We start from the raw sequence: 26,804 nt of genomic DNA, 5'->3' as shown, positions 1-26,804 counted from the left end.
GTCTCTTCATGAATATTGGCAAGAGCAAGCTAAATGTACTGTATTTTCAAAAACACCTAAGCAGGCCACCTGGCACATTAACAACACAATTGTTCAACAAGTGTTATCCTTCAAATATCTTGGGACTATAGTGGCTGAGCATTATCCCAAGAATGAAATCTTATCCAGGATTGGGCATGCCAAAAACTTGTTCATCAGTATTCACCAGTAGAGATCTCGCCTTCAGTTCTGAGTTCGTGAGTTGCAATGCTATGATTTCCCTGTCTATCTGTATGGTTTTGAAGGCTGGGCGCTCAGCCCTTTGTTGGATAATAATGTTATTTGCTTTACGTCTCACTAACTACTTTTATGGTTTTCGGAGACGCCGAGGTGCAGGAATTTTGTCCCACAGGAGTTCTTTTACGTGCCATTAAATCTGCCGACACGGGGCTGATGTATTTGAGCACCTTCAAATACCCCTGGAGTGAGCCAGGATCGAACCTGCCAAGTTGGGGTCAGGAGGCCAGCTCCTCAACCGTCTGAGCCACTCAGTCCGGCCCCTTTGTTGGAGAGGCAGATTGAAGCTTTCTAAATGTACCTGTACAGAAGAATGCTTTGGATATCCTGGGTAGAAAGGAAAACCAATGAGGGAGTCCTCAACTTGTTAAATAAGAAAAGAGAGCTTCTAACAACCATCGATGAATGAAAGCTCAGATACATCAGGCACATCATGAGGGGTAAACGATGTAAACTTCTCCAACTCATCATCAAAGGAAAAATTGAAGGAAAACGATTTGTAGGGAGATGGAGAAATTCCTAGCTTAACCTGTGCCGTTGGTATGGACAAACTTGCATTGAAATTTTTTGAGCTGCTGTTTTGCAAGTTATCCTAATCATTTCGATCTAATACACCATTTCAAAAATCTCAGTAGATTATACGGTATTTAGATTTATTTACAAGTCTGGAAGAAGAGTATGGGAGCATGCTGGATAAGACATTTTCGAGAATCGGGAGGTGTAAGCAGACATGCTAGCCTGGGTTCATGGCCGGTCAGGAACGGAGAACAGGTCGATTGCAGGTTCATGGCGGATCAAGAATTGGAAAAGATCCAAAGGAAAGCAACACAATTTGTTCTGGGTGATTTACGACAAACAAGAGATGTAAGTAAAATTATTTCTTGAACAAAATTACTGTGTCCACCTATTCAGTACAAGAGGTGTAAACAAGAGGTGTTACAAAAACCTTACAATCTTCGGGTTGGGAAGAACTGGGAGTGAGGAGAAGAGCTATTTTCTGGGCTATCAATGGAGAAATGGCGTGGAATGACGTTAGTAGATGAATAAGCTTGAATGGAGTTTAAATGTAGGAAAGATCATAATATGAGGATAAAGTTGGAATTCAAGAGGACAAATTTGGGCAAATATTAATTTATAGGAAGAGAAATTAGGGATAGTATTAATTTATCAAGGGTGACATTCGATAGAATTCCATCTTCTTTGAATCCATTTAAGAAAAGGTATACAATTGATAGGGAATCTGCCACCTGGGCAAAAGCCCAAAATGCAGGTCAGTGGTAAATGAAATAAAATGCATTTTTACTATGTTCTATCTTTAACTCATATTTGACCAAAACAAAGTTATATAAATGTATATTTTTGGTCATGTTATAATAGATTTATTAGCTGTTCTCCAAATAATGTCAAGCAATCTTGTTTGTTTTAATTTATTTGGATTTCCTTTCTTTAGAAATATTTTGTATTTAAATTATTTCTGAAAATAACAATTTTCATGAGCAGTAAGTTGTTAAAAGAGGGAGGACAAAAGAAAGTCATCAATTTGCTGCTGATCTTCTAAGCAAATTTTGGACTACTTAATTTATTATGCATCCTATTTCCAAGCTCTTTTGTCATTTTGCTATATTTTTAGGGCATAACTGCGTGCATGGAATTCCAGAGTTGTTAGTCGTAAAAATCCGAGCCTTAGTTATGATATGAAGAACCTCTCAAAATATCATTGTGATGCCAGAAGATTAATAGACTAAATCCAAATATCTTCTATCTTATATAGCACTAATTCTTTACTGAAAAACTCCCCGGAAACAGTGGTGATAATTAGGGGGGTTTGCGTCTATGGAGAAAACATTACATTTTTATTCCATTTTAGCTGTCCGGACTAGGAATTATTTTTTAAAAGCAGCTAATTCATTCCTTTATTTTCTTTAATTATTAACAAACCCAGGTACTTTTATTTGTCTATAAATATTTTTGTCTCCTCACACTTCTAATTCCCAATTGCCACTACTGCCTGGAAATATCTGCTCTTGCAATCATATGCAAGTGACATTTGAAACTGTGGATACAGGCAACTATATTTTTAATAATTGATAGTGAGTTTTTAAAAAGAGATTTTTCAATAAAATCTTTATTTTTCAATAAAATCTTAAAACTGTTTAATGTTTCTGGTAGAACCTACTAGCATACTTACTCGCACACTTCAAACACCACCTGTTGCAGAAGATCAGGGAATTTCTGTACAATAGTGACAGGCTGTCCTGATGTAAGGGATACTCCATACATTGGCGCAGTTGTATTGTAGCGAGTCTTGCAGAGGCGGGATGGTGTTCCACTGCAAGTGTCTCGTGAATTAAACACTCCACTCCCTCCCCCACGACCTGCAACAAAATAAATACACTTCTGAAGTACAGTAGATTGATATTTTCTTCTACTAAGAAATTTATAAACAACTAGTGGCCTGTCACAGCAATAGCCGCAAAAAAAACTAAAAATGAAATTGACTTTAAAAAATGGATTTCCTTATAAAGTAACCGAAAATATACTGAACTCCGGAAGACCATTCTCAACAGTTATGAATCACTTTAATAAAGTAGGCTACAGTTCACTGTAAATGACTGTATTTAACTGTCCTATTCATTGACTGATATCAGCCTGACTTGGTTGAATGGTCGGCGTACTGCCCTAGAGGATTCCGGGTTTTTAATTCCTGGCCGTGTCAGGAATTTTAATAATTTCTGATTAATTCTTCTGGCTTTGGGACTAGGTGCTTGTGTCTATCCCGACACACTCCTCTTCATGTTCAGACAACACACCACACTACAAACCACCACAGAAACACGCAATAGTGATTACATCCCTCCATATAGGGTTGGCGTCAGGGAGGGCATTCGGCCATAAAACAGGGTTGAATCCACATGTGCGACACAGTTCGCACCTGCAACCCTACAGGTATGGGAAAAGCAGTTAGAAGAAGAAGATGATTCATTGACTGATGTTAGTATTTCATTGTAAAGTTTTTTTTTTTTTTTTTTTTTTTTTTTTTTGTGAAATACCCTTCAATTTTGGGGAACTGAACCTCATGTGGTGTAGGTTTATATCTATATATTTACTATTTGCTTCATGTCGCACCGACACGATGATGTGATAGGAAAAGGCTAGGAGTGAAAAGCGACCGTGGCCTTAAGTAGGTACCATCCTGGCATTTACCCGGAGAAGAAGCGGGAAACCACAGAAAACCACTTCATGTTGGCTGAGGTGGGAATCAAATCCCCTCTATTTGGTTGACCTCCCAAGGCTGAGTGGATCCCATTCCAGTTCTCGTACCACTTTTCAAATTTTGTGGCAGAACTGGGAATCGAACCTGGGCCTCCGAGGGTGGTAGCACTAGCACACTACCCACTAAACCACAGAGGTAGACTGGTGTAGTTATAATTTTAATTTTGACATCCCTCGTAGCTTCAACTCTACTAAATGACACACATAACTGACAATGGCTGAAAAACGCTCCGAGATTAGTCAGTACATATTTTGTTAAAACTTTGACCCTGTGCTTTGTTAATGGTCATTGCAGAAGCAAGAATTTGAAAGGCAGGTTACTGTCAGTAGACACCAAACCAATCCTGGGTAGATAAAGTATCTCATTCTTGGAAGCACCTGTAATGACTTCTAATTTTATAAATTTGTCATACAGAACAATAACTTACATTCTGGTTATAACTTGATTTCACAGAGTAGGCTATTAGACTAATATAGAAAGATCTGCACAGACAACTTTCACAGAGCCCTCTATCGGGCTGGCATAGAAAGATCAGCAGAGAAAACTTTCATACAGCCACCTACTAGTGATACAGTTAACTGCAATGACCTGAGCATCATATTATTTGAATAAATGACTATTTTATGCAAATAAAGGACTAAATGAAAGAAATATTTTTCTAGTAATCCTGAGATGGAGACCTTTCTTTTTATGTGTAACACATAGGCGTTAGTATTGCGGTTTTCTCACAATTTTGTGTTACACTTTCAGGTATGCAGGTATATGACACATAGGGAGTAAAGTCTTTCACACTTAGCTGTTAAAAATCTTAACAAATTCAACTAGAATAATTCATGAATTATGTTATAAATATTACCCTGCAAATAACCTCAGCCTTTGTGGGTGAGGTTACCTTCCGAGGTGGCAGATAGGGGGCCCCTACAGTATGTAGGGCTGGTTGAAATACCCAATACAACCCGCGAACCAACAGGTAGCCCAATTCCTGGGGGCTTTAAAATACTGGGACACCCTCTCTCCAGGACTCATAAATAAGGAGGCCGTCTGCCCTGGGTTATGGGTGAAGGAGATGGCGGACAAACCCATAGCATCTGTACTCCAGAGGGGCGTCTACGAGAGGCGTCTATCTCCATGTTAGGGGCGGCCTAAGTTTGAACCTGGCAGTAGGTATAAAATACTTTTGGGTGTGGTGAGCCCATTGTAACAATAGCCTATATGGATAAAGCAGATATGATGCCTCGGAAAAGGTTAGGGCATATCCTGCTAAAAGCGACGTGCAGCTCTTTGGGTGCTGGGAGAACTGTGAGCAGTGGGCAACCAGCACCAAACTACATCAAGATTGCAACAATAAATGTTCTGACACTGACAGGAAAGACAGAAGAACTGGTTGACTTCATGGGAGAGATTCCTCTGAAAGAAGGATACAGGCTGTATTACAGCAGAGGACGTGAAGTAAAAAATGGAGTGGCCATCATACTTAGAAAAGAAATCCAAGAATATGTGGAGTCTACAAAATGCGTCAGCAATAGGATAATGGTGATGAGACTCCAGTTTGAAAATGGCATGAAAGATATTTTCCAGTTGTATGCCCCACAAACGGATCACATAGATGAACATCTAGAGAACTTTTTAGAGTAAGTGGAGTGCACAAGGTGGAATGGAAGGACATGGGAAGGAAGATGTTGTAGGGCCCTTTAGATATGGAAATGTAAATCCAGAAGGCGAGTTGTTGGTGGATTTTTGCATGAGGAACCATATGATTGTTAGAAACACCTAGTTTAGGAAGAAGAACAGTCAGAAGATTACAAGGTATGATTGGAGAGACAGACGAACAAAGACCATGATTGATTATATAATAATCGAGAAAGAACACCCGAAGAACCTTTCAGATGTTACAGCCATGCCTGAAGAAGCTCTTGGTGGAGATCATAGAGATGTAATAGGAAAACTGAAAGTGGGAAAGATTGAAAAACCCCCATTAAGAAGAGAGAAAATAATTAAAGTATGGAAGTTGAAGGAGAAAAGCATACAAGAAGAATTTCAAAGGGAACTAATACATTTGTTACCCAGGATGGAGATGGGGAATGATGAAGATGAATGGAAAAGATTTAAGGAAGCACTGGTTGGATGTGCAGAAAAGGTTATATGGTAGAACATCAGGAAATGTGAAAGACAAAGAGACACACTGGTGGAATGATAGGGTAAAGAAAATGGCATGGAAAGCATGGAAAATATCTAAGACTGAAGAAAGTAGAAGAAAATATGTGGAGGCAAAGAATATGGCAAGAAAGTAATGGAGGAAGAAAAGAGGAAAAGCTGGGTCTTATTCACACAGAAATTGAGAGATGATATACAGGGCAGCAAGAAATTATTGTATGGTATCTTATGAAACATAAAGAGAGATCAAGAAAACACCAGATTTGTGAAGGATGAAGATGGCATAATATTAACAAAGCCAGAAGAAATAAGAAATAGATGGAGAGAGTATTTTAAGAAGTTGCTGAACATGAGAACTAATGACAGTCATTCAATGGACCACCAGGACAGGCAATTACAGTAGTTGATGAAGAAATGGATAAAGAAATTACAATTAATGAAATTGAAATGGCAGTAAGAAAGATGAAGAATGGAAAAACTACTGGATTAGATGAAATGTCAGTGGAGATGATAAAGGCAGCTGGAGCTGTAGACCAGCAGTGGACATATTGGGTTCTCAGGATTGTCTGGAAGAATAAGGAGGTCCCTGAGGATTGGCAAAAAGGAGTAATCATCCCAATTTTTAAGAAAGGCGATAAGAAAGTATTGAAGAACTACAGGGGAATTACTCTGATATCCCATGTTGCTAAGATAATGGAGAAGATACTGGAAAGTAGGAAAAGACTGAGGGTTGAAAATCAGATACATAAAAATCAGTTTGGTTTCAGAAGTGGAAGGTCAACAATACAGCTCATTTTCATTATGAGGCAACTAATGGAAAAGCAAAGAGAGTATGGGAATGAGATGGTGATGACATTCATTGACATTGAAAGGCATATGACAGTGTCCCCAGGACTAAAGTTTGGGACAGTCTGGTGCAAAAAGGAATTGAACAGAGATTAATAAAAATGATCAAGGCATTGTACAAGGAATGTTGTAGTTGCATGCAAACACAAATTGGCAGGACAAGTTGGTTCAAAATCACTAGTGGGCTGAGACAGGGAAGTATTCTATCACCAATCCTATTTACAATAGTAATGGATGACATCATGAAAACAGCAAAAGCAGCATGTGGAGGAAAAGAAATGAACATGTTTGCAGATGATATTGTGATTTGGGGAGAAGACGACATGAAGGTTCAAGAACAGTTGGATGTGGTGAATGGGAAGATCGAAGAATGTAGATTGAAAATGTGTAGAAAAGAGTAAAACTCTTGTTATGACTTGAGGGGAGAAAGAAGGGAAAGGTCAGATTAGACTTGCAGACAAACCCCTGGAAGTAGTAGAGACATTCAAATACCTGGGGAGTGAATTAATGGAGAATGCTCCACTGGATGCTGAAATTAGTAAGAGGATTCAAGCTGGAAGTTGTTTCTATCATAGTGTAAAAAATATGTTATGGGACAAAGATGTGCCAATGGAAGCAAAGGAAACTATGTTCAAGATGTATTATGTACCCATAACAACTTATGGAGCAAAAAATTGGACAATGACAAAGAAGGATGAGAGTCGAATACGGGCAGGCGAAATGAAGTTCTTGAGGAGTATGATACGGAAGAGTAGAAGAGACATAATAAGGAATAAGAAAATCTGGGAAGAAATTGGAGTGGAAAAAAATGAATGATAGAATAGAGAAGAGTCAATTAAGATGGTTTGGGCACATAAAGCGAATGAGTGATGAAAGAATGCCAAAAAAAAGTGATGGAAATGCAAGGAAGGAGAGGCCACAGAAGACCACGATTGAGATGGAAGGACATAATCCAACGCAGTATTAGAGAAAGAAACCTGGACTGGGACACAGTGTTGGAGGAGGAGTGGTGGAAAGACCGAAGAAAGTGGAGAGGAACCATATTTGCCCCTACCCGGCTACAGCTGTATAATGGGAAATGATGATGATGATTATGAACATTGATGAATATTATGAAATATGCCAAGAGTATAGGAATTGTCAAGTGATTTCTCCTTATCATTAATGATAATCTATGCACATTGAGCAATAAGGAACAAACAAGTGAAAAATGTCATTATGTGTAAAAAGATAGGAGTATGAAATGGAACACATAATAGGATAAACATCATTATAGGTAATGAAAAGGAACCAACAAGAATCAAATCATGCCATATATAGAAAGACAGGAACATGCAGTAGAATGAACACAATGACTGGTCAGCATCGGGGAGAAGGACCAATAGAAAAGAAGACAAGGACTAGCATGAAAGCACAAGAGGACAAGAACAATCTCCACATCTTCAACTAGGCTCTCCCCTCATCAATCTCAATACCTCTACATCTGTTTCTTCTCAGCCCCTTTCTCAATTTCCTGAGAAGAGTAGGCTTCACCACTCACTGAGCGGCCATGTTGATAAATCTTCAGTCCTGATGTGGGAAGTGTGTGATAAGAAGAAATTCTGATAAACACAGGGAAAAGGAAGAGATGAAAAGATTAAAAATACAGGACAAACACAAAAGGAGAAAAGGAACCCTGTGGGTCGATATACATAACAGAAAGGAAGTGACAAATGAAGTCAAATACAGAAAGGTACATACAGTAGGAAAATTAATAGTTATGTAAACTTTAAGGCAATTCACCCCACATAGTACATTCTCTGTGGTAGTTAAGTCAAATGCTCCCACACTACAATTTGTGAGCGTGTTGCTCCATAACTCTCTCCAAAGCAATATCCTTATTTTAGAGCTTGCTCCAAAACTATTGTAGAAAACTGACAACTCCACAAATATTCCATATTTTATATAAGTTGGTAGTTTCACATGCAGAGGAGAGAAAGTGATACATGGTGTATAAATCACCAGACACTTCCCCCAATTACACAGTCTTTTTTAAAGATTGGGCATTGACATCTTCATGAAGCATACACAGTTCATCTGGGACTAACTCAGGAATTAACTTACTTGCCTACAGGATTTCTGTGTTCTCATCCCTTGTTCCTTGAACATTGCCTAATTCTCAAACAGTAAAATGATTATAATCACATGTACAATAATATTTATAATACTTTATAACAAATGAAAGGAATTACTGCCTTATAATGTTATATAAGAAGGGCTCTTAACCCTTTTTAAGCAGCTGTTCTCAGTGAGGCAGCAGCAACGACAACAACAATACAACAACTTCACTGTAGAACATAGGGTATGTTGCACTACTACTTTGGAACAATGGTATTGAAGATATCTTAACAGGGTAGGTTCACTTTTAAAATATACCATACATAATTTAATTTAAAACACTGAATAACCAGGTCACGTTTAGGTTAACCTACAGAAAATGGTAAAAGCGCTGATATTTCCACCACCACATATGCCGCTGAGACACTGGACAGTTAAAACAGCTGGCAGAAAGAAGATGGAACACCAAACCAACACTTCAGTTTTTGAGGAGTTTGGAGTCAAGGAGAGGTTCGTGGAGAAGGTCAAACGATCATTCTTGAGATGCTTTGGCCACATTTCAAGGAGGAAGGAAGCCATGAAAAAAAGATGGTGGTAGAAGGAAATGTATCTGGTGGGAGACCTCAAGGAGACCTGCGAGATGGGTCGATTGGAAGGTCTTTATTTGAGGATTTGCAGCTGGCCAAAGATCGATCAGCATGGCAAAAAGTCTCCAACTGTTAGTGACATGTCACCACGCCCTGTCAAGAATAAAAAAGTAAGGAGAGAGTGACAAAGAACCCCACCCCACATAAGGAAATGTATTTTCCCCAAATTTGGCTTTACTCCTTTTAGCAAAGAGGGGCCAATGACTTTGATGTTTGACTCCCTTAAAACAGCCAACCATAATTTTTTAGCAAAGGCCAACTTTTAAATAATATTGGGTTGAGATGCTCTTCTCCATGCTATCTTATTCCTTGACTTTACTGGTATCATGTCCAGCTCCATGGCTAAATGGCCTTTGGTCACAGGGGTCCCGGGTTCGATTCCTGGCAGGGTCGGGAATTTTAACCATCATTGGTTACTTTTGCTGGCACAGGGGCTGAGTGTATGTGTCATCTTCATAATCATTTCATCCTCATCCTGACGCGCAGGTCGCCTACAGGAGTCAAATCAAAAGACTTGCATCTGGTGAGCCGAACGTGTCCTCGGATACTCCCGGCACTAAAAGCCATACACCATTTCATTTCATACTGCTATCATTAATAATGCCTAACTAAGCAGAAGGTTGTTTGTATAATCCACATGGCTTACCTTACAAAAAAAAAAAAATGTTGCATCAACCCAGGTCAGCGATTATTATTATTATTATTATTATTATACAATTGGTTTTTGATGGTCATGTCTATTTTTGTGCTACAATATTCACAAATACGTTATTATTATTATTATTATTATTATTATTATTATTATTATTATTATTATTATTATTATTATTATTATTAATAACTTTGTTGAGTTGGAATGTTATTTATTTATTTATTTATTTATTTATTTATTTATTTATTTATTTATTTATTTATTTATTTATTTATTTATTTATTTATTTATTTATTTATTTACCCTCCCGGGTAGGTTTTTCCCTCAGACTCAGCGAGGGATCCCACCTCTACCGTCTCAAGGCCAGTGTCCTGGAGCGTGAGACATTGGGTCGGGGGATACAACTGGGGAGAATGACCAGTACCTGGCCCAGGCAGCCTCACCTGCTATGCGTAACAGGGCCCTTGGTGGGGATGGGGTGATTGGAAGGGATAGACAAGGAAGAAGGAAGGAAGCGGCCGTGGCCTTAAGTTAGCTACCATCCCAGCATTTGCCTAGAGAAGAAGTGGAAAACCACGGAAAACCACTTCCAGGATGGCTGAGGGGAGAATCGAACCCACCTCTACTCAGTTGACCTCCCGAGGCTGAGTCGAACCCGTTCCAGCTCTCATACCACTTTTCAAATTTCGTGCCAGAGCCGGGAATCGAACCCGGGCCTCCGGGGATGGCAGCTAATCACACTAACCACTACACCACAGAGGCGGACTATTAATTAATTAATTAATTAATTCATCATCATCATCTGTTTACCCTCCAGGTTCGGTTTTTCCCTCGGACTGAGCGAGGGATCCCACCTCTACCGCCTCAAGGGCAGTGTCCTGGAGCTTCAGACTCTTGGTCGGGGGATACAACTGGGGAGTATGACCAGTACCTCGCCCAGGCGGCCTCACCTGCTATGCTGAACAGGGGCCTTGTGGAGGGATGGGAAGATTGGAAGGGATAGGCAAGGAAGAGGGAAGGAAGCGGCCGTGGCCTGAAGTTAGGTACCATCCCGGCATTCGCCTGGAGGAGAAGTGGGAAACCACGGAAAACCACTTCGAGGGTGGCTGAGGTGGGAATCGAACCCACCTCTACTCAGTTGACCTCCCGAGGCTGAGTGGACCCCGTTCCAGCCCTCGTACCACTTTTCAAATTTGGTGGCAGAGCCGGGAATCGAACCCGGGCCTCCGGGGGTGGCAGCTAATCACGCTAACCACTACACCACAGAGGCGGACAATTAATTAATTAATTAATTAATTAATTTATTTATTTATTTATTTATTTATTTATTTATTTATTTATTTATTTATTTATTTTAGATGTCAAGATAACAAAGTTAAGGGGAATTTATTTTGGGGGATGCTCGCACCACCGCCGTCTCGATCCTCGTATACTGCCTACTGTATGCCACAAGTGAACACAGGAAGGCCCGAATACCTATATTTCTTCAAGTCGCCGTAAGAGTGCAGTAGTAGGCGCACAATCCTCGCGGTCAGTGTGGGTGTTGCATTGTGTTATTGATGCTAGGTAAGTGTACGAAAAGCTGAGTTATTTCTTACAATGAGTAAACGCGCCTGTTCACTTCTGTTTGTACAAGTGATATTTTGTATAAAACTGTGAAATGAATTCTTTTAAAGTGTACTTATGACCTAGATGTTAGGCCTTTTTAAACAAGAAGCATCATCATCATCGTCAGTGTACTTGTTTTCTTTCGTTTGTGCAAGTCTTTTTTTTTTTCTTTTTAGAACTGAAATTTCAGATTTTTCCTCGAAATACTTGACTTTTGTGTACCATTTTGCAAACTCTGGTTCGCAGCCCGAAGAGATACGATTCCATAAAATACCGTCTAACGGGGAATTAAGAGAAAAGTGGCTGTCGGCTATCTCTAGGCAAGGTCCTAATGAGGGAAGTAGTTTGATATCCTAGGATTACCTTCGCCTCTGTGGCCTTTACACCTTAACACCTTATTTCAGAAAGTGATTAAAGTCGTGGAGGATAGTTATAAAAATTGTGACGGGCAAAAAAAAAAAAAAAAAAAAAAAAAACTTCATGTTTAGACATTTTGGGCAAACTCAAATATACAAATGATAATGCCCTAATCAATCTAGAAACAGAAAATCAAATTCTAATTCGCGGGTCTTTGGTCGTATTTGTTGATGAGAGGATGGAGTGTGGCATTTTCGTCAACATCATCTCCCTACCTAGAGCTTCGACACCAATAAATGGAACTGATTATGCATCAGGACAAAGGAGGACTTCGAAACCCAAAACTTTGTTTTGTTGCTCTGATGAAGCATCTGCAGGAGTTTGTAGTAGCTGCTGTGCCCTACTGTCGGTAGTCCTCCAAACTTACGAGCGTAATACGAGGACTTGCTACTTCTTCCCTTTCAGAATGAGTTCTGTTACAGTGTGAGGTCAAAGAATATCAGTAAACCAAGTTCTTAAGACCTCTACTACCTGATATTGTGTTGGCAAGAAAAAATCATGCTATCAGCCCGGTGTATCACTCCAAGCCTTCGTCCAGGATAATATTTAAAAAATGTGATTTAAAAAGACCAACTGCGACTTCATACAGGGAATTACCGATATGTAATATTACTGATGTAATTTACGGACTTCAGTGAACATATAACTATGCTGCATAGTAGGCTGCCGTCATAATAATGCATTGAGAACTTTGTGCGTCTATGCCTGTCATCTAGCGGAGAATTTTTGTCGCATCCTATTCGCAAAAAGTCTCCCATAGAACAGGCAATATAGGAGGATCGTGACGGCGGTGGCTCGAACGAAAGAAGTTGTCTACCACTACTCCAGAGGTCAGTAGTCTCTACCCGCTTAGCAGACATCTAACAAGTGATTCCGTCATCTTCAACCGAGCTCATTACCGGCGGAAAATGACTGCGAGACGGCAAGCGATAGAAGACGGCGCGCGCGTGCGACCACACTTTCCCGGTTGTCGGTCGCTGTGCCCGTTAGTAACGGGACTGGTTGCAGGCTCAGCTAGACTGGGTTGGGCTACCTACCCTACTTAGAGCCAAGCTGAGGAGCTTATTAACCGGCGAAACGTGGAGCCTGTACAATATTTATTTCGTTTTCACGGGAAGAGAAAGCGTGGAAAGAATGCGAGGGAGACTTTTTACACTAGTGAAAATTGCCGAGGTCGATAGCTGCAGTCGCTTAAATGCGGCCAGTATCCAGTATTCGGGAGATAGTGGGTTCGAACCTCACTGTCGGCAGCCCTGAAGATGGTTTTCCGTGGTTTCCCCATTTTCACACCAGGCAAATGTTGCGGCTGTACCTTAAGTAAGGCCACGGCTGCTTCCTTCCCACTCCTAGCACTTCCCTGTCCCATCGTCGCCACAAGACCGGATCTGTGTCTGTGCGACGCAAAAAAGAAAAAAGAAGAAAAGGAAAAAATGAAATTCCAATAACTGCATTTCGAGCATTCAGACAGCAAAGAGAAATGAACATGTTTCAGAAACGTGCAACTTACTGTGGGTTGGATGGTTATAGCAGATTATATTAGGTATGATACATAATGCAAGAAGAGGCCGGGCAGATGGTTGATTAATTATATTTGTTCAGGATGTGGGCAAAATGCGGCAAGGACTGCCTTAGCCTCTATTAGAAGGAAACAGAAAGTGGGAACTTTGAAGGAGAGTAGTGTATCTGTCTTGATGCGGTGTTAAAGGTATTTTGGTTCACACAATAAATCACTTCGTTTATTTAACGTATAGCTCTTGTTTTAAATCTAACATTAATTTCAAACCCTTTAGTTAAAATTATGTTTCAGTTTATGACACGATAAAGACTTGCACGAAATAAAAAGTACAAACTACTCATCTTCTCCCCTCTCTTGTTTTACACGTATTAGTATTAATAAAACTCACAAATCTGATCCAAGAAAATGGAGGTCGGCATTTCTACGTAAATGTTCATTGAAGGGTGAGTAAAATGGATAAGATAGAGCCAGGGGAGTACGCAGATATTCTTTCCCGGGGTGGGGGGTGGGGGATACTGAGTATTAACATTTGGGGACCGGGCGAGTTGGCCGTGCGGTTAGGGGCACGCAGCTGTGAGCTTGCATCCGGGAGATAGTGGGTTCGAACCCCACTGTCGGCAGGCCTGAATATGGTTTTCCGTGGTTTCCAATTTTCACACCAGGCAAATGCTGGGGCTGTACCTTAATTAAGGCCCCGGCGGCTTCCTTCCCACTCTTAGGCGTTTCCTATCCATAAGACCTACAGTATCTGTGTCGGTGGGACGTAAAACAAATTGTAAAAAAAAGGGGGGGGGGACTTCTATAAAATTATGTTGGGTGTATATTGTGATATTAGAAACACTAAATTAAAACTTTCAAAATAACACAGTTATTTAATTAAGACACTTTTTTTATTACTAGTTGCTTTACGTCGCACCGACACAGATAAGTCTTATGGCGACGATGGGACAGGGAAGGGCTAGGGGTGGGAAGGAAGCAGCCGTGGCCTTAATTAAGGTACAGCCTCAGCATTTGCCTGGTGTGAAAATGGGAAACCACGGAAAACCTTCTTCAGGGCTGCCGACAGTGGGGTTCGAACCTACTATCTCCCGAATACTGGATACTGGCCGCACTTAAGCGACTGCAGGTATCGAGCTCGGTGACACATTTTTATTCATACTGATGATTACAACAGCAGAAGTCTCCTGGGTTTTCTGGCCAGCTCATGGATTATATTTTCTACGGTCACAGTTTCTTCTTTATATATATATACAAAAGAGCGAACTCATTCAATCCTTCCTGTGCAAACATATCTGCAAATAAGCTGTTAAATACTTCAGGAATGAAAAAAAAGAGCGTGTTATGGCGTAGCAGTAGATACTGACAATGATCAAAATCCACAGCCTGTTTCTAGTCATTCCACCGGGTCAGGAATGGAATGAATGAAGACCCCATCTAGCAGCGAGGATAGGAATTGTGCCGGCTGCCGAAGCCTGTCACACTCCTCTGGGGCAATGACTAAAGATTAAATGAAATGATATTGGAGAGTGTTGCTGGAATGAATTATGATAGGGAAAATCGGAGTACCCAGAGAAAAACCTGTCCCGCCTCCGCTTTGTCCAGCACAAATCTCACATGGAGTGACCGGGATTTGAACCACGGAACCCAGTGGTCGAGAGGCCGGCGCGCTGCCGTTTGAGCCACGGAGGTTCTTTGGATACTGACAAGACAGCAAACAATTTCAGTACTCGATGTATTGATGGAAAAATATCACTGTCGCAAAATGTTAAATGCAGAAATGAAGTCCACTGGTTTTTTGAAACATTGAATGTACTCTTTGTTTTCTAGCAGCCCTGGTCGCTGGAAATTGTTGAAACAAAACGTCCCATTATCTCCGCAGACTTCTTCTTCTTAATCTGTTTACCCTCCAAGGTCGGTTTTTTTCCCTCGGACTCGGCGAGGGATACCACCTCTACCGCCTAAAGGGCAGTGTCCTGGAGCTTCAGACTCTGGGTCGGGGATACAACTGGAGGGAATGACAGGTACCTCGCCCAGGCGGCCTCACCTGCTATGCTGAACAGGGGCCTTGTGGAGGGATGGGAAGATTGGAAGAGACAGGCAAGGAAGAGGGAAGGAAGCGGCCGTGGCCTTAACTTAGGTACCATTTCGGAATTTGCCTGGAGGAGAAGTTGGAAACTACGGAAAACCACTTCGAACCCACCTCTACTCAGTTGACCTCCCGAGGCTAAGTGGACCCCGTTCCAGCCCTCGTACCACTTTTCAAATTTCGTGGCAAAGCCGGGAATCGAACCCGGGCCTCCGGGGGTGGCAGCTAATCACACTAACCACTACACCACAGAGACGGGATTTAAGCAGTACGGTACTTTATATCTTCCAAGGGTCTTTTGATGTCATAAGTTTGGCATCAGTTCTGTCTGCTACTGACCGGGAGAATGCCATCATTCAGAGCAAAGGGTTTTCTCCCCAATGTTGAGATCCAACTCATTAAAGATTTAGTTGATGAGATGTAGAACTTACTACATTCGCAGGAAATCATTCTGCAAGAATCAGAAATAGTTGCCGAAGCAATTGGCATCTCCTCCTACTTCATTACTAGTATGCGACATAGCAGACTACCAAATGCTTAAAGACGAACTTCAACTAGAAGCAACAAATGAATTCAAGTCTTCTGTAAGTTTTCCTGCTCAGTATTTCGTAATGGCAACTTCGGGGACTAGATTTACCGGTTCTGAATTGATATATTTTCTCTTTCACCAATTTTGACTTTCATGGACTTAGATAATGATCAACTCTAAATGGAAACGAAATATATTGTTTCCATGTACCCTTAAGACTTAGTAGATGCAGATGGCTTAAACAAAGAAGTTCTGAATTTGAAGAGAGTATGCAGAGTGGGTCTCGGCCCATAAGTGGCCACGGCTGGTCCGTGGTCCATCAGCTCTGCACTCTGATCGGCCAACCGAGCAGAGGAGGGGTGGTCACGGCTTTACCGTGGCTCTACGCCTCTGCATTCGGGAGACGGGACAGGGCTGGACCTCACGGCTGGCCCCAACCGTTGGCTGTCCTGAGAATGGTTTTCTGTGATTTTCCATTCTCCTGCACTAAGGTGAATGTCCGAAGAGTTCCTAGTATAGGCCACGCCGTCAACCTCCTCATCTTCTCCGTTCATCTCCTTCACCGTACCAAATCTCGCGGCCTGAGAGACGGCGTCACCGTCTAAGAGGCCCGCCTCCCCCTTCAAGGGAGGAATGAAAACATTTTAGTAGTAGTAGTATATGAAGAGTGTCCACAGCACTGTGTTTGAAAAGGAAAGTACCCACTTACGCTTCAAGGACAAGGACAAGGAAGCTTCAAGTGCATGCGTCACCCAAGCGATCTTAAATTTCGCTGGGGTAGCTCTCTTTTGCAGGGGCTGCCTGTCCGAGGCGATAAAGGCGTGCTCGATTCGCCCGGAAGGACGTGGGTTCGAATCCCCGCCAGGAAGTCGTAAAATTTAAGAAACGAGATTTCCACTTTCGGAGGTGCATATGGCCCTGAGGTGCACTATACCAAAAATAAGTACCAGGTTAATTACTGGGGGCAAAGGCGGCCACGCGTAGACCTAACCACTCTACCCCATCACGTGCCGAGGTTACGAATGGTGGAAGCCTTTACCTTCCAACCCTCCAAGGGCCTTCATGGCCTGTACGGAGATGACTTTGCTTTGCTTTGTTTTGCTTAGCTCTCTTTTGCCCCGGCAAAAACGTTAACACCGGGTAGATTAACACATTTGTCCACGTGAACGTAAGGATTTTCAGGAGCTCAGTACACGCAGTTGTGGCGGTTTACAGTACCATTCAGTTTGAAATGCACCTCTCCGGACCAGATAACCATCCATGAAAACCGTTCATCCTCGCAGTACTCCATCCTTCGATCCGGGTCGTCCTCGTTCATAGCATGCGGCAATCTTGGAATGTACACTTTCCACTTTGCAGACTTCAGATTTCGACGTACGGTTGATCGGCTTATCCCACTTTCACGTGCACCCTGATTCAAAGATTTTTGAGGTGGCGTAGTAAAATGTTGCAACTCAGCAGCGCAGGAAGGTCGACTTTATGTTTTTGGTCGGCCAGACCCTTTTTTTATGCACATCCTGAACATTACCGTCGACTTCAAATTTATCCCGAATCCGATAAATTATTGTACGTGTTGATGGCTGAGTTCCGTACACATTACGCCATTGGCGTTGTACCTCCATCATGTTTTCGTACTTGCAGTACCATTTCATTACGGCCTTGCGCTGCTCAAACGACAATCATACTTCATTCATTGCTGCGCTGTCATCTGCTGGAAAACGCCCGCCGAGATTGTCGTGTCATTCACGTGACCTTCATCATCTTTCGTGAAAACAATGGACTACGCAACCGTGCAAGAATTGCAACGATATGTCATTTTGTTCCAAACATATTAACTATTAAAGAGTGTCTACATTTTTCTGTACCCCTCTGTACACTATTATACACTAAAGAATACCATATCATATACACTCCTAACAATACACCATATAAACCGTTATAGATTACTGTTTAACCAAATATATATTTTATACTTCAACTACTCAATCAAAATAACACTTTATAACACAATGTAAACACAGCCATGAATCAACCACATGTCTTAAACGATCACCCACGGTGGCGCCATTTTCCTTTCAATCGTCGGTCTTACCTAGATCATGTGCCTAGACGAAACGCCAGTCAAAGACAGTGGAAACTCGAGTAAAAAACGGCGCCATTCGTACCTGCTGTATGTAGAAGGCAGAGTTCTGGCACACGATAATAACGTGAGGAAGAAGATGAAGACGAAGATAGATGACGAACATCGTTGGCTTGTTACCACGACGTCGCTTTACTGTCCACGCAAAGTTGTCTACGCTAAGTTGATGACAATAACTGCAGGTAGACCCCAGCTCTAAAACATATCCATAATATAAAACGATGCATAATATTGACATAAAGGTGAGGTTGATTAAATGAAAATTGAACATCGTGTAATAGACTGTTAATATACGACGTTTCGGAAGGCATCACGACTGAAAATGCTGAAACTACAATATTAGTTTAAAATCCAGAGTTCAGTATCGTAGAGGGTAACTTAAAACTTTATCTTCAAGACAAAAAGTAATACAAGGAACATGGCGATTGAAGCAGGATCCGAAAGTAGGAACATTTTATTGAAGACCAAATTGAAAATAGGCTGGTTAATATGTGATATGGACGATTTATTTATTTGTTCTACAATCTTCCTGCAACAGCTGCAGGTTGCCCAAAGACAAAGAGTACCTTCACAACAATAATGGATGTGGATACAATAGATAATTGTTTTACGTCCCACTAACTACTCTTTTACGGTTTTCGGAGACGCCGAGGTGCCGGAATTTAGTCCCGCAGGAGTTCTTTTTACGTGCCAGTAAATCTACCGACACAAGGCTGACGTATTTGAGCACCTTCAAATACCACCGGACTGAGCCATGATCGAACCTGCCAAGTTGGGGTCAGGAAGCCAGCGCCTTAACCGTCCGAGCCATTCAGCCCGGCGACACGTAATACTATTCTCCGCCGCAATAACACGCAGTTACCTACACATGGCAGATGCCGCCCACCCTCATCGGAGGGTCTGCCTTACAAGAGCTGCAACCGGCTAGAAATAGCCACACGAAATTATGTATATAATGGCATTACTCAGTGATCCAAGCTGACAAAAATGGAGGGAAACACTTAATGAGTTAATGAAAATAGGCGCAATATGTCTGTGCTGTTATTGTGACAGTCTACGACGAATTTCTGACAATAGACAATGCGAGTTGTCTATGCTATGTTCATAATATTTTCAGGTCAATGAAAGGACGGTGGACACCGAAAAAGAAGGCTATAAATATTCAGTGAAATTGTTATTAATGAGACAAATTTCAAAAACCGTAGTTGCATCCATGCGTGAACATTGCTCGAAGGATAAAGAGCTGCTATGGAAGTGCCGCCAGGTATTTGTAATAGAAGGATTATTACTGGACAGCAAGTGCCGACAGGTAAAATTATGACAGTAATTGACCCGTTTAATTAGAGCTTCTACTACTACCACCACCACCACCACCACCACCACCACCACCACCACCACCAATACTAATAATAATAACTAGCAATTTCCCGCTGGCTCCTCCCGCAATGTACAAACTATGGTGTTGTTCATTACTATCCTCACGGATCTATTTGCAAAGTTTCGAGTTAATGAAATAAAGCACATGATCTGCTGTGGTAATAGAATGTAATATTATGTCAACAAAACACTTGAAAATACATCACACAAAGAAATTGAATTAAACGTTCCTTGGAACAACACTATGCGCCGAACTTTTAAAAAGTCCTTCAAAGATCTTCGTCATGGAGACAAATGTACTCATAACTTTTCTCAGAATCTACCAATTTAATTAGTTATTACCTCAAAAGAAAGCGTTTGATCCACTGAGTGTTTTAGACCAAAACGAACTGCGTACGAAAGATATGATTGCTTCAATGAGAAAAATGCTGGGGCTGTACCTTTATTAAGACCAGGACCGATTCCTTCCCACTTCTGTCCCTCTTCTGTCCCATCGTCGCCATAAGACCTATCTGTGTCGGGTCGACGTAAAGCCAATTTTAAAATGTTTTCATATTTAGGACATTATGTAACTGTTGAGATCCATACTTATAAACGATGAGAAGTATTTTCTGGGCAGATATTATTGGCGAGTAGGCAATAATTAATAATAATAATAATAATAATAATAATAATAATAATAATAATAATAATAATAATAATAATAATAATAATAATAATAATAATAATAATAAAATCAATCAATCAATCAATCAATCAATCAATCAATCAATCAATCAATCAATCAATCACTAGTGATCTGCATTTAGGGCAGTTGCCCAGGTGGCAGATTCCCTATCTGTTGTTTTCCTAGCCTTTTCTTAAATAATAATAATCATGATAATGTTATTTGTTTACGTCCCACTAACTACTTTTACGGTTTTCGGAGAAGCTGAGGTGCCGGGATTTAGTCCCGAAGGAGTTATTTTTACGTGCCAGTAAATCTACTAACACGAGGCTGACGTATTTGAGCACCTTCAAATACCAGCGGACTGGACCAGGTTCGAACCTGCGAAGTTGGAGTCAAAGGGAGTCAAAGCACCTCAACCGTTTGAGCCATTCAACCTGGCAGGAAGCAAGAAATGTAGGTACGTTTAATTTATTTAGTTGCATAACACGTCCATTATTCGTTTGAAACAAAACGATCGATGTGTTTCGATAATTCAATTCCGATACTACTCATTTTTACATCCTATCCCATGCATGCTTTCGTTACGTAAAGAACTTTGTTTACATGCACGTCAGAACGATTTTGCCTTCTTTCTTCTACCTTTACGCAATGCACAGCGGGGATCGAACCATACTTCACGTCCCGGCGCCTATCCTGAACTTACGCTCCAATAATTATAACACACGCTCGTACAGATCCCACGCCGACACAATTTTTAGGTCATTCCATACTCACTACACCATGGAGATGATGACCACAGATATCCCAATCCCATAAAGGACGTAACAGCAAACGAATCAGTATTAACGATACATCTCCATGGTCCGAAACCGATGACCATGGTTGTCTGAAACTCCTAAGACGGAAACAAAATACTAACAACCACAAAACCAGTCTGGCGAGAATGTTACGTAACATGGTATACCCTAGTACCAGTTTGGCAGTATGTTTGGCCAGTATGTTACGTAACATCTCGTGGTATTTCATCGGTAGCGTTCAGCTGTTACCGTAGTACATTCGCTCTTAAACATAAACAGAAACCAGTTTGGCACGGATGGCGCGTAACTTGCCTGTTATCGAAGAAAGCTATTCATTAACAAGAACAAGGCATATTACCTATTCCAAAACCATCGTATCCGTTTGCTCTCGAAAATAACTTCCGAGGATTGTTAAAAGTTTGATATAGGCCTATAGTGGTTCGTCACATCGTTCCCTATTGCTACAAGAAATATCTGCACGTATACCCCTAACACTCTATATACTGAACATTCCTCTTCTTCCTGGCCATTTACCAGTCACTTGCGGTCGGAACTTCTTGTGGAACTGGCCCAATTTTACGTCAACCACGCGTGGAGGGATGTATTCAATATGGTGTGCTGCTGTAGTGGTTTTTTTGTTGCTATTTGCTATTTGCTTTACGTCGCACCGACACAGATAGGTCTTATTGCGACGATGGGATAGGAAAGGCCTAGGAATTGGAAGGAAGCGGCCGTGGCCTTAATTAAGGTACAGCCCCGGCATTTGCCTGGCGTGAAAATGGGAAACCACGAAAAACCATCTTCAGGGCTGTCGACAGTGGGGCTCGAACCCACTATCTCCCGATTACTGGATACTGGCCGCACTTAAGCGACTGCAGTAGTGGTTGTTACTATGGTGGGTTGTGTATAGATTAATAGCTTTCATAAACTATCTAATTATGGTAAAAATATATGTGGGCTTTAACAATACATACTATAATCTTAGAGATTCAGAATTCTGTCGCGAGGGTGTTGAGTATTTTCAGCTAAAGTCTAGTTAAAATATCGGGGGCGTTATAGCTGAACTATATCGTCTCTGACTTTTGATCAAGATGGTCGTCGTGGTTAAATTTCGGGCTAATGTTCGTGGTATCATTGTACCTATTGACATGAGCTCCATCCTCTGGTTCGGATTCCTGGTAAAATTGGGTGTCTTGAGGCTATAATCACGATATGAACCGTCACGTAAAAGTAAAATTTTTATCTCTGGTAAGTGAAAATCGGTTTATTTCTTCAAATTGACTTCTCTTCTTCTTCTTTATCTGGTTACCCTCCAGTGTCGGTTTTCCCTCAGACTCAGCAAGGGATCCCACATCTACCGCCTTAAAGGTAGTGTCCTGGAGCTTCAGACTCTGGGTCGGGGATACAACTGGGGAGGATGGCCAGTAGCTCGCCCAGGCGGCCTCACCTGATATGCTGAACAGCGGCCTTGCGGGGGGATGGGAAGATTGGAAGGGATAACCAAGGAAGGGGGAAGGAAGCGGCCGTGGCCTTAAGTTAGGTACCATCCCAGCATTTGCCTAGAGGAGAAGTGGGGAAACCACGGAAAACCACTTCCAGGATGGCTGAGGTGGAAATCGAACCCATCTCTACTCAGTTGACCTCCCAAGGCTGTGTGGACCCTGTTCCAGCCCTCGTACCACTTTTCAAATTTCGTGGCAGACCCGGGAATCGAACCCGGGCCTCCGGGGGTGGCAGCTAACCACACTAACCACTACACCACAGAGGCGGACAAAATTGACTTCTCATATATTAATAAATGAAAGATATATTGCTTCTGAGGATAATTACATTTCTATTGAACATGCTAAATAGTGGTTTAAAATGATACTGGTTTTACATCTTATTAAACCGGGCGAGCTGGCCGTGCGGCGAGTAGAGGCGCGCGGCTGTGAGTTTGTATCCGGGAGATTGTGGTTCGAATCCCACTGCCGGCAGCCCTGAAGATGGTTTTCCGTGGTTTCCCATTTTCAATCCAGGCAAATGCTGGGGCTGTACCTTAATTAAGGCCGCGGCCGCTTCCTTCCAATTCCTAGGCCTTTCCCATCCCATCGCCGCCATAAGACCTATCTGTGTCGGTGCGACGTAAAGCCCCTAGCAAAAAAAAAACTTATTAACTCCTCCTTACGATCTTCAGTGATACCAACCCCGACAATGATCTGCGTCTACTATAAGTTCATACCTAATGCTCTTCACTTAAGATGGTTAATTGTTGCTGCCAAATTGTCCCGTTCGTTCCATCGTGGAAAGCGAAGCCACATCATTCTCGAATATTTGAGTTGGTATCGGCTACCCTGACAGTGGTTTTCTCTTCTTTTCCCAAACAATCTCCAGAAAAATGCTGGGATAGCTCCTGTTTCAAATAACTGGGCAACACAATCACTCATCTGTCACTCGCAAGGCAGTTTTCGCACACATTTCAGTATGTGGAGTCGATGAACAAAATAATTCGAATCTTTAAAATACAATAAACCAGCACTAACGATCCAATAAATAAGGTATTAGTAGCGTTATTTCAGGGATATTTTCCGCATTAAGGAACGAACATGTAGCCTTCCTTGTTACGTATTCCCTAATTGAGACTGGCATTTCTTGTAATAATATGTAGCATTCCTCTTATTTTCATCTTTCCTTCCCTATCTCCCTTGGGGGAAGCTTTTTCTCTTCCGACTCGGACGGAATTAAGTTTGCGAGATCTAGGGAGTCTCATCTATATATATAAAATAGCTTGTTTTCTCATATTACACGGTGCCTACCTCCGTAGTGTAACGGTTGGCGCTATTAGCTGCCGTCTTCGGTAGTCGGGTTCGGTTCCCGGTACTGCCGAAGATTTAAGAATGACAAGAGGGATGGTATGTGGTTAAAATAGTACATGTAGCTCACCTTCATTGGGGATGTGGCTGAGAAGAGCTGCACACTTCGGGACGAGGACACAACCTTACTTACCTCACATAGTTCTTCCCTTTTTTGTTTTACTGATAGTTTCATTCTTCTAAGGTTAGACCTGAACTGGAACGTCGAGATTGACCAAAAAGTAAGGATAAAATGGGGAGGAATGGTTTTGCCCTAACTTCGGTGAATCTGTATGATAATGATGATGTGATGATGATTATTATTATTAGTAGTAGTAGTAATTAGTAGTGTAGTCTGACTCCTCGACTGAGTGGTCAGTGTAGTGACCTTTGGTTCAAAGGTCCCTGGCTTCGATTCCAGGCCAGGTCGAGGGTTTTAGCCGCGTTAGGTTAATGCCTCTTGCTCGGATGCTGGGTGTTTGAGATCGCCTTAATACACAGTTCATTTGTATACAACATATTAACACTACACGCATCACAGAAACACGCGATAATCCTATCCTTATAGGGATGGCGTCTCGAAGGGAACCCGACCGTAAAAGTGACTTAATCTACATTAGTGCTAACCGCAGATATTGGAAAATAATCCAAGAACAAACAAAATCTTATTACTAAATATCGTAGAAATTCCTATGCAAAATTCAGTTTGGTGATGAAAATAAAAGGATTATTAATCGGACTCGTACAAATGGTATAACCTACAATAGGTTAGGATTATGAATGCCAATCTGTTCCAGTTTCTTTTGTTCTAGAATTGTTCCTCAAGACGTAGTCAGCAACACTTTCGTTCGTACAGCTGGAATGTGAATACAAGTTGACTGTTTGTGAAATAAGTATATATTTCTTTGCACTTTTCTGGTAGGAACATGATCAGGTATGATGTCTATTTTTAATACATATACATGATCTCAGATTTTACAGATTACCTTCAGAAGATATATGAATAATCTCAGCGAACACAAAAATTAAACTTTCCTTGCAACTTTTCTATCCGTATACTTAATTCTAGGAATTATTCCAAACACAAAGGAAATCAACACTTCCACAATATTAGTACTGTCTTTTGTCTTAATAACTTCCTCGCATCGTATTGCATAGAAGAAACTAGTTTCTTGCACTGCTGTGGACTGATGTTCTTCCATTGTTCTGCAATGACTTTGCAGCTCCGGTATGGATATACTCTTGCAGTTCATGACCCCCCCATCCCTCTCAAAATCGGCCATAAATGTTAAATTGGATTTAAATTCAGGAGGAGTTTTAAGGTGATAGGGAACGTTCCAAATATGTCAGATTTTTACAAGTTTCGAAGTATGTTGAGGGTCATTATCATGTTGAAACACGTAATTACCGTGAAAGTCCATTTTTGGGCACTATCATTCAAGTTTTTCGCCAATATATCCTTATATACAGTTTTGTACATACTTCCCTCAGTGAAGTGCAGATGGTCCACTCCTTGAGAGGACATACAGGCCCATAACAGAGTGGAACCACCTCCACGTGTCACTCTTGGGATAGTAGTTTCTTTGCGGTTGGCTGTGTTAGGCTTTCTTCAAACTATGCAGTTTCCATCAGGATAAAAACATGTCTCATTGGACCATATAACTCGATCCCAAAACTCTTGACCTTTTGAAACATGCTCCTTCGCGAACATTAATCTCTTCAATCTGTTCGTTGCACTAATGATAGGATTTTTGCATTGAACTCGGCCATGGTGCCCATTTATCCATAAAACACGACGTGGAGTCTGGTTAGAAAGTTCCTTTTGCAGATTGTGTTGTACAAGCGTGCGCAGTTTTGGTACACTTAACTTAGATCACGTATAATTCGGTGCGAAATGTACCTTTTTTATCCCATTTAGTTAATTTTGCCTTTCTTGGTTTCATCTCAAATTCCTCCACGTACTCTCATATTTGAATTTATTGAAGATATACTGGATTGTTGAATGCGTTTTACCAACAACCGCACTTATATCCCTCATGATTTCTCCTCAAGAGCAAGTTGGACAATTAATTTCTTCAAGACGTCTGAGAACTCTCTTGTCTTTATCATCTCACCATCTCATTGGAATGTAAACAAGTAAGCTACAGGCAGGCCTGAAGTATAACAGGGCAGCTTGATACTAAGAGGTGGGACTAACTTGTAAGTGTACGAATAGAACAGTTGTAAAGGAAGTTCAGTTTTTTGTCCTTTCTGAGACTGTTCGTATATCTACTGAATGTGATATGGGATATTGTAGTTCGTATATTAAAAATATACTTCGCACTTTATCAGATTCCTGTCAGAAAAATTTAAACAAATATATATTTATTTCACAAAGCAGCAAAATTGTATTCAAATTCTAGCTGTACGAACAAAAACTGTTACTCACTGTAGATGGAGCAGAAAGGAGACAGTACAGATTCATGTACTTCTTTTACCCCCGGCTGCATCATTGTCGGAATCACCTGAACTAATAACAGAAATGGCAGAGTCCAATTACTGCGAAGTCAGACAAATACTGAGAAGTGAGACTGACCTGTTCGACTGGAGTGGCCAGTCTGTCCCAGTTCGTTGGCTGACTGATAGTTGTGGAGTAATGTCCGCTGTGTGAGATGTGGATCCAGGGGCCCCATCGCTCGGCCCGTTCGCTCTCCTCCCCAAAGACGACTGCCGCCATTGCCGTTGCGGAACATGCGTGCTATTGTCGCCCTGTCAACAAAAATATTAATTAGCAAATAATATGGTGAAGGCTGCCGTGTTCGTTGGTCACAAGTAGAGTACATCTGCCATCGATGTACCTTTGTGTGTGTGGTGTTCATACCTGTGAAATTAGTAAGTAGCCTACGGT

The 26,804-nt window shown here is 41.4% G+C and overlaps 1 protein-coding gene across 1 annotated transcript in view; it reads right to left on the bottom strand.

Moving 5' to 3' along the window:
* Positions 1-26,804, bottom strand: part of LOC136871635 (uncharacterized) — a 193,933-nt gene that overhangs the window by 112,872 nt on the left and 54,257 nt on the right. Inside the window, exons 3-4 of the mRNA XM_068227138.1 lie at positions 26,493-26,665; positions 2,465-2,651 (exon numbers count right to left, since the gene is read on the bottom strand). Of these exons, the coding sequence (XP_068083239.1) occupies positions 2,465-2,651; positions 26,493-26,665 (360 nt within the window). The remainder of the gene's footprint in view (positions 1-2,464; positions 2,652-26,492; positions 26,666-26,804) is intronic.

Source organism: Anabrus simplex, chromosome 1 (genome assembly GCF_040414725.1).
Source record: "Anabrus simplex isolate iqAnaSimp1 chromosome 1, ASM4041472v1, whole genome shotgun sequence".
Lineage (NCBI taxonomy): Eukaryota > Metazoa > Arthropoda > Insecta > Orthoptera > Tettigoniidae > Anabrus > Anabrus simplex.
This window is presented reverse-complemented; position numbering and strand designations above follow the sequence as displayed.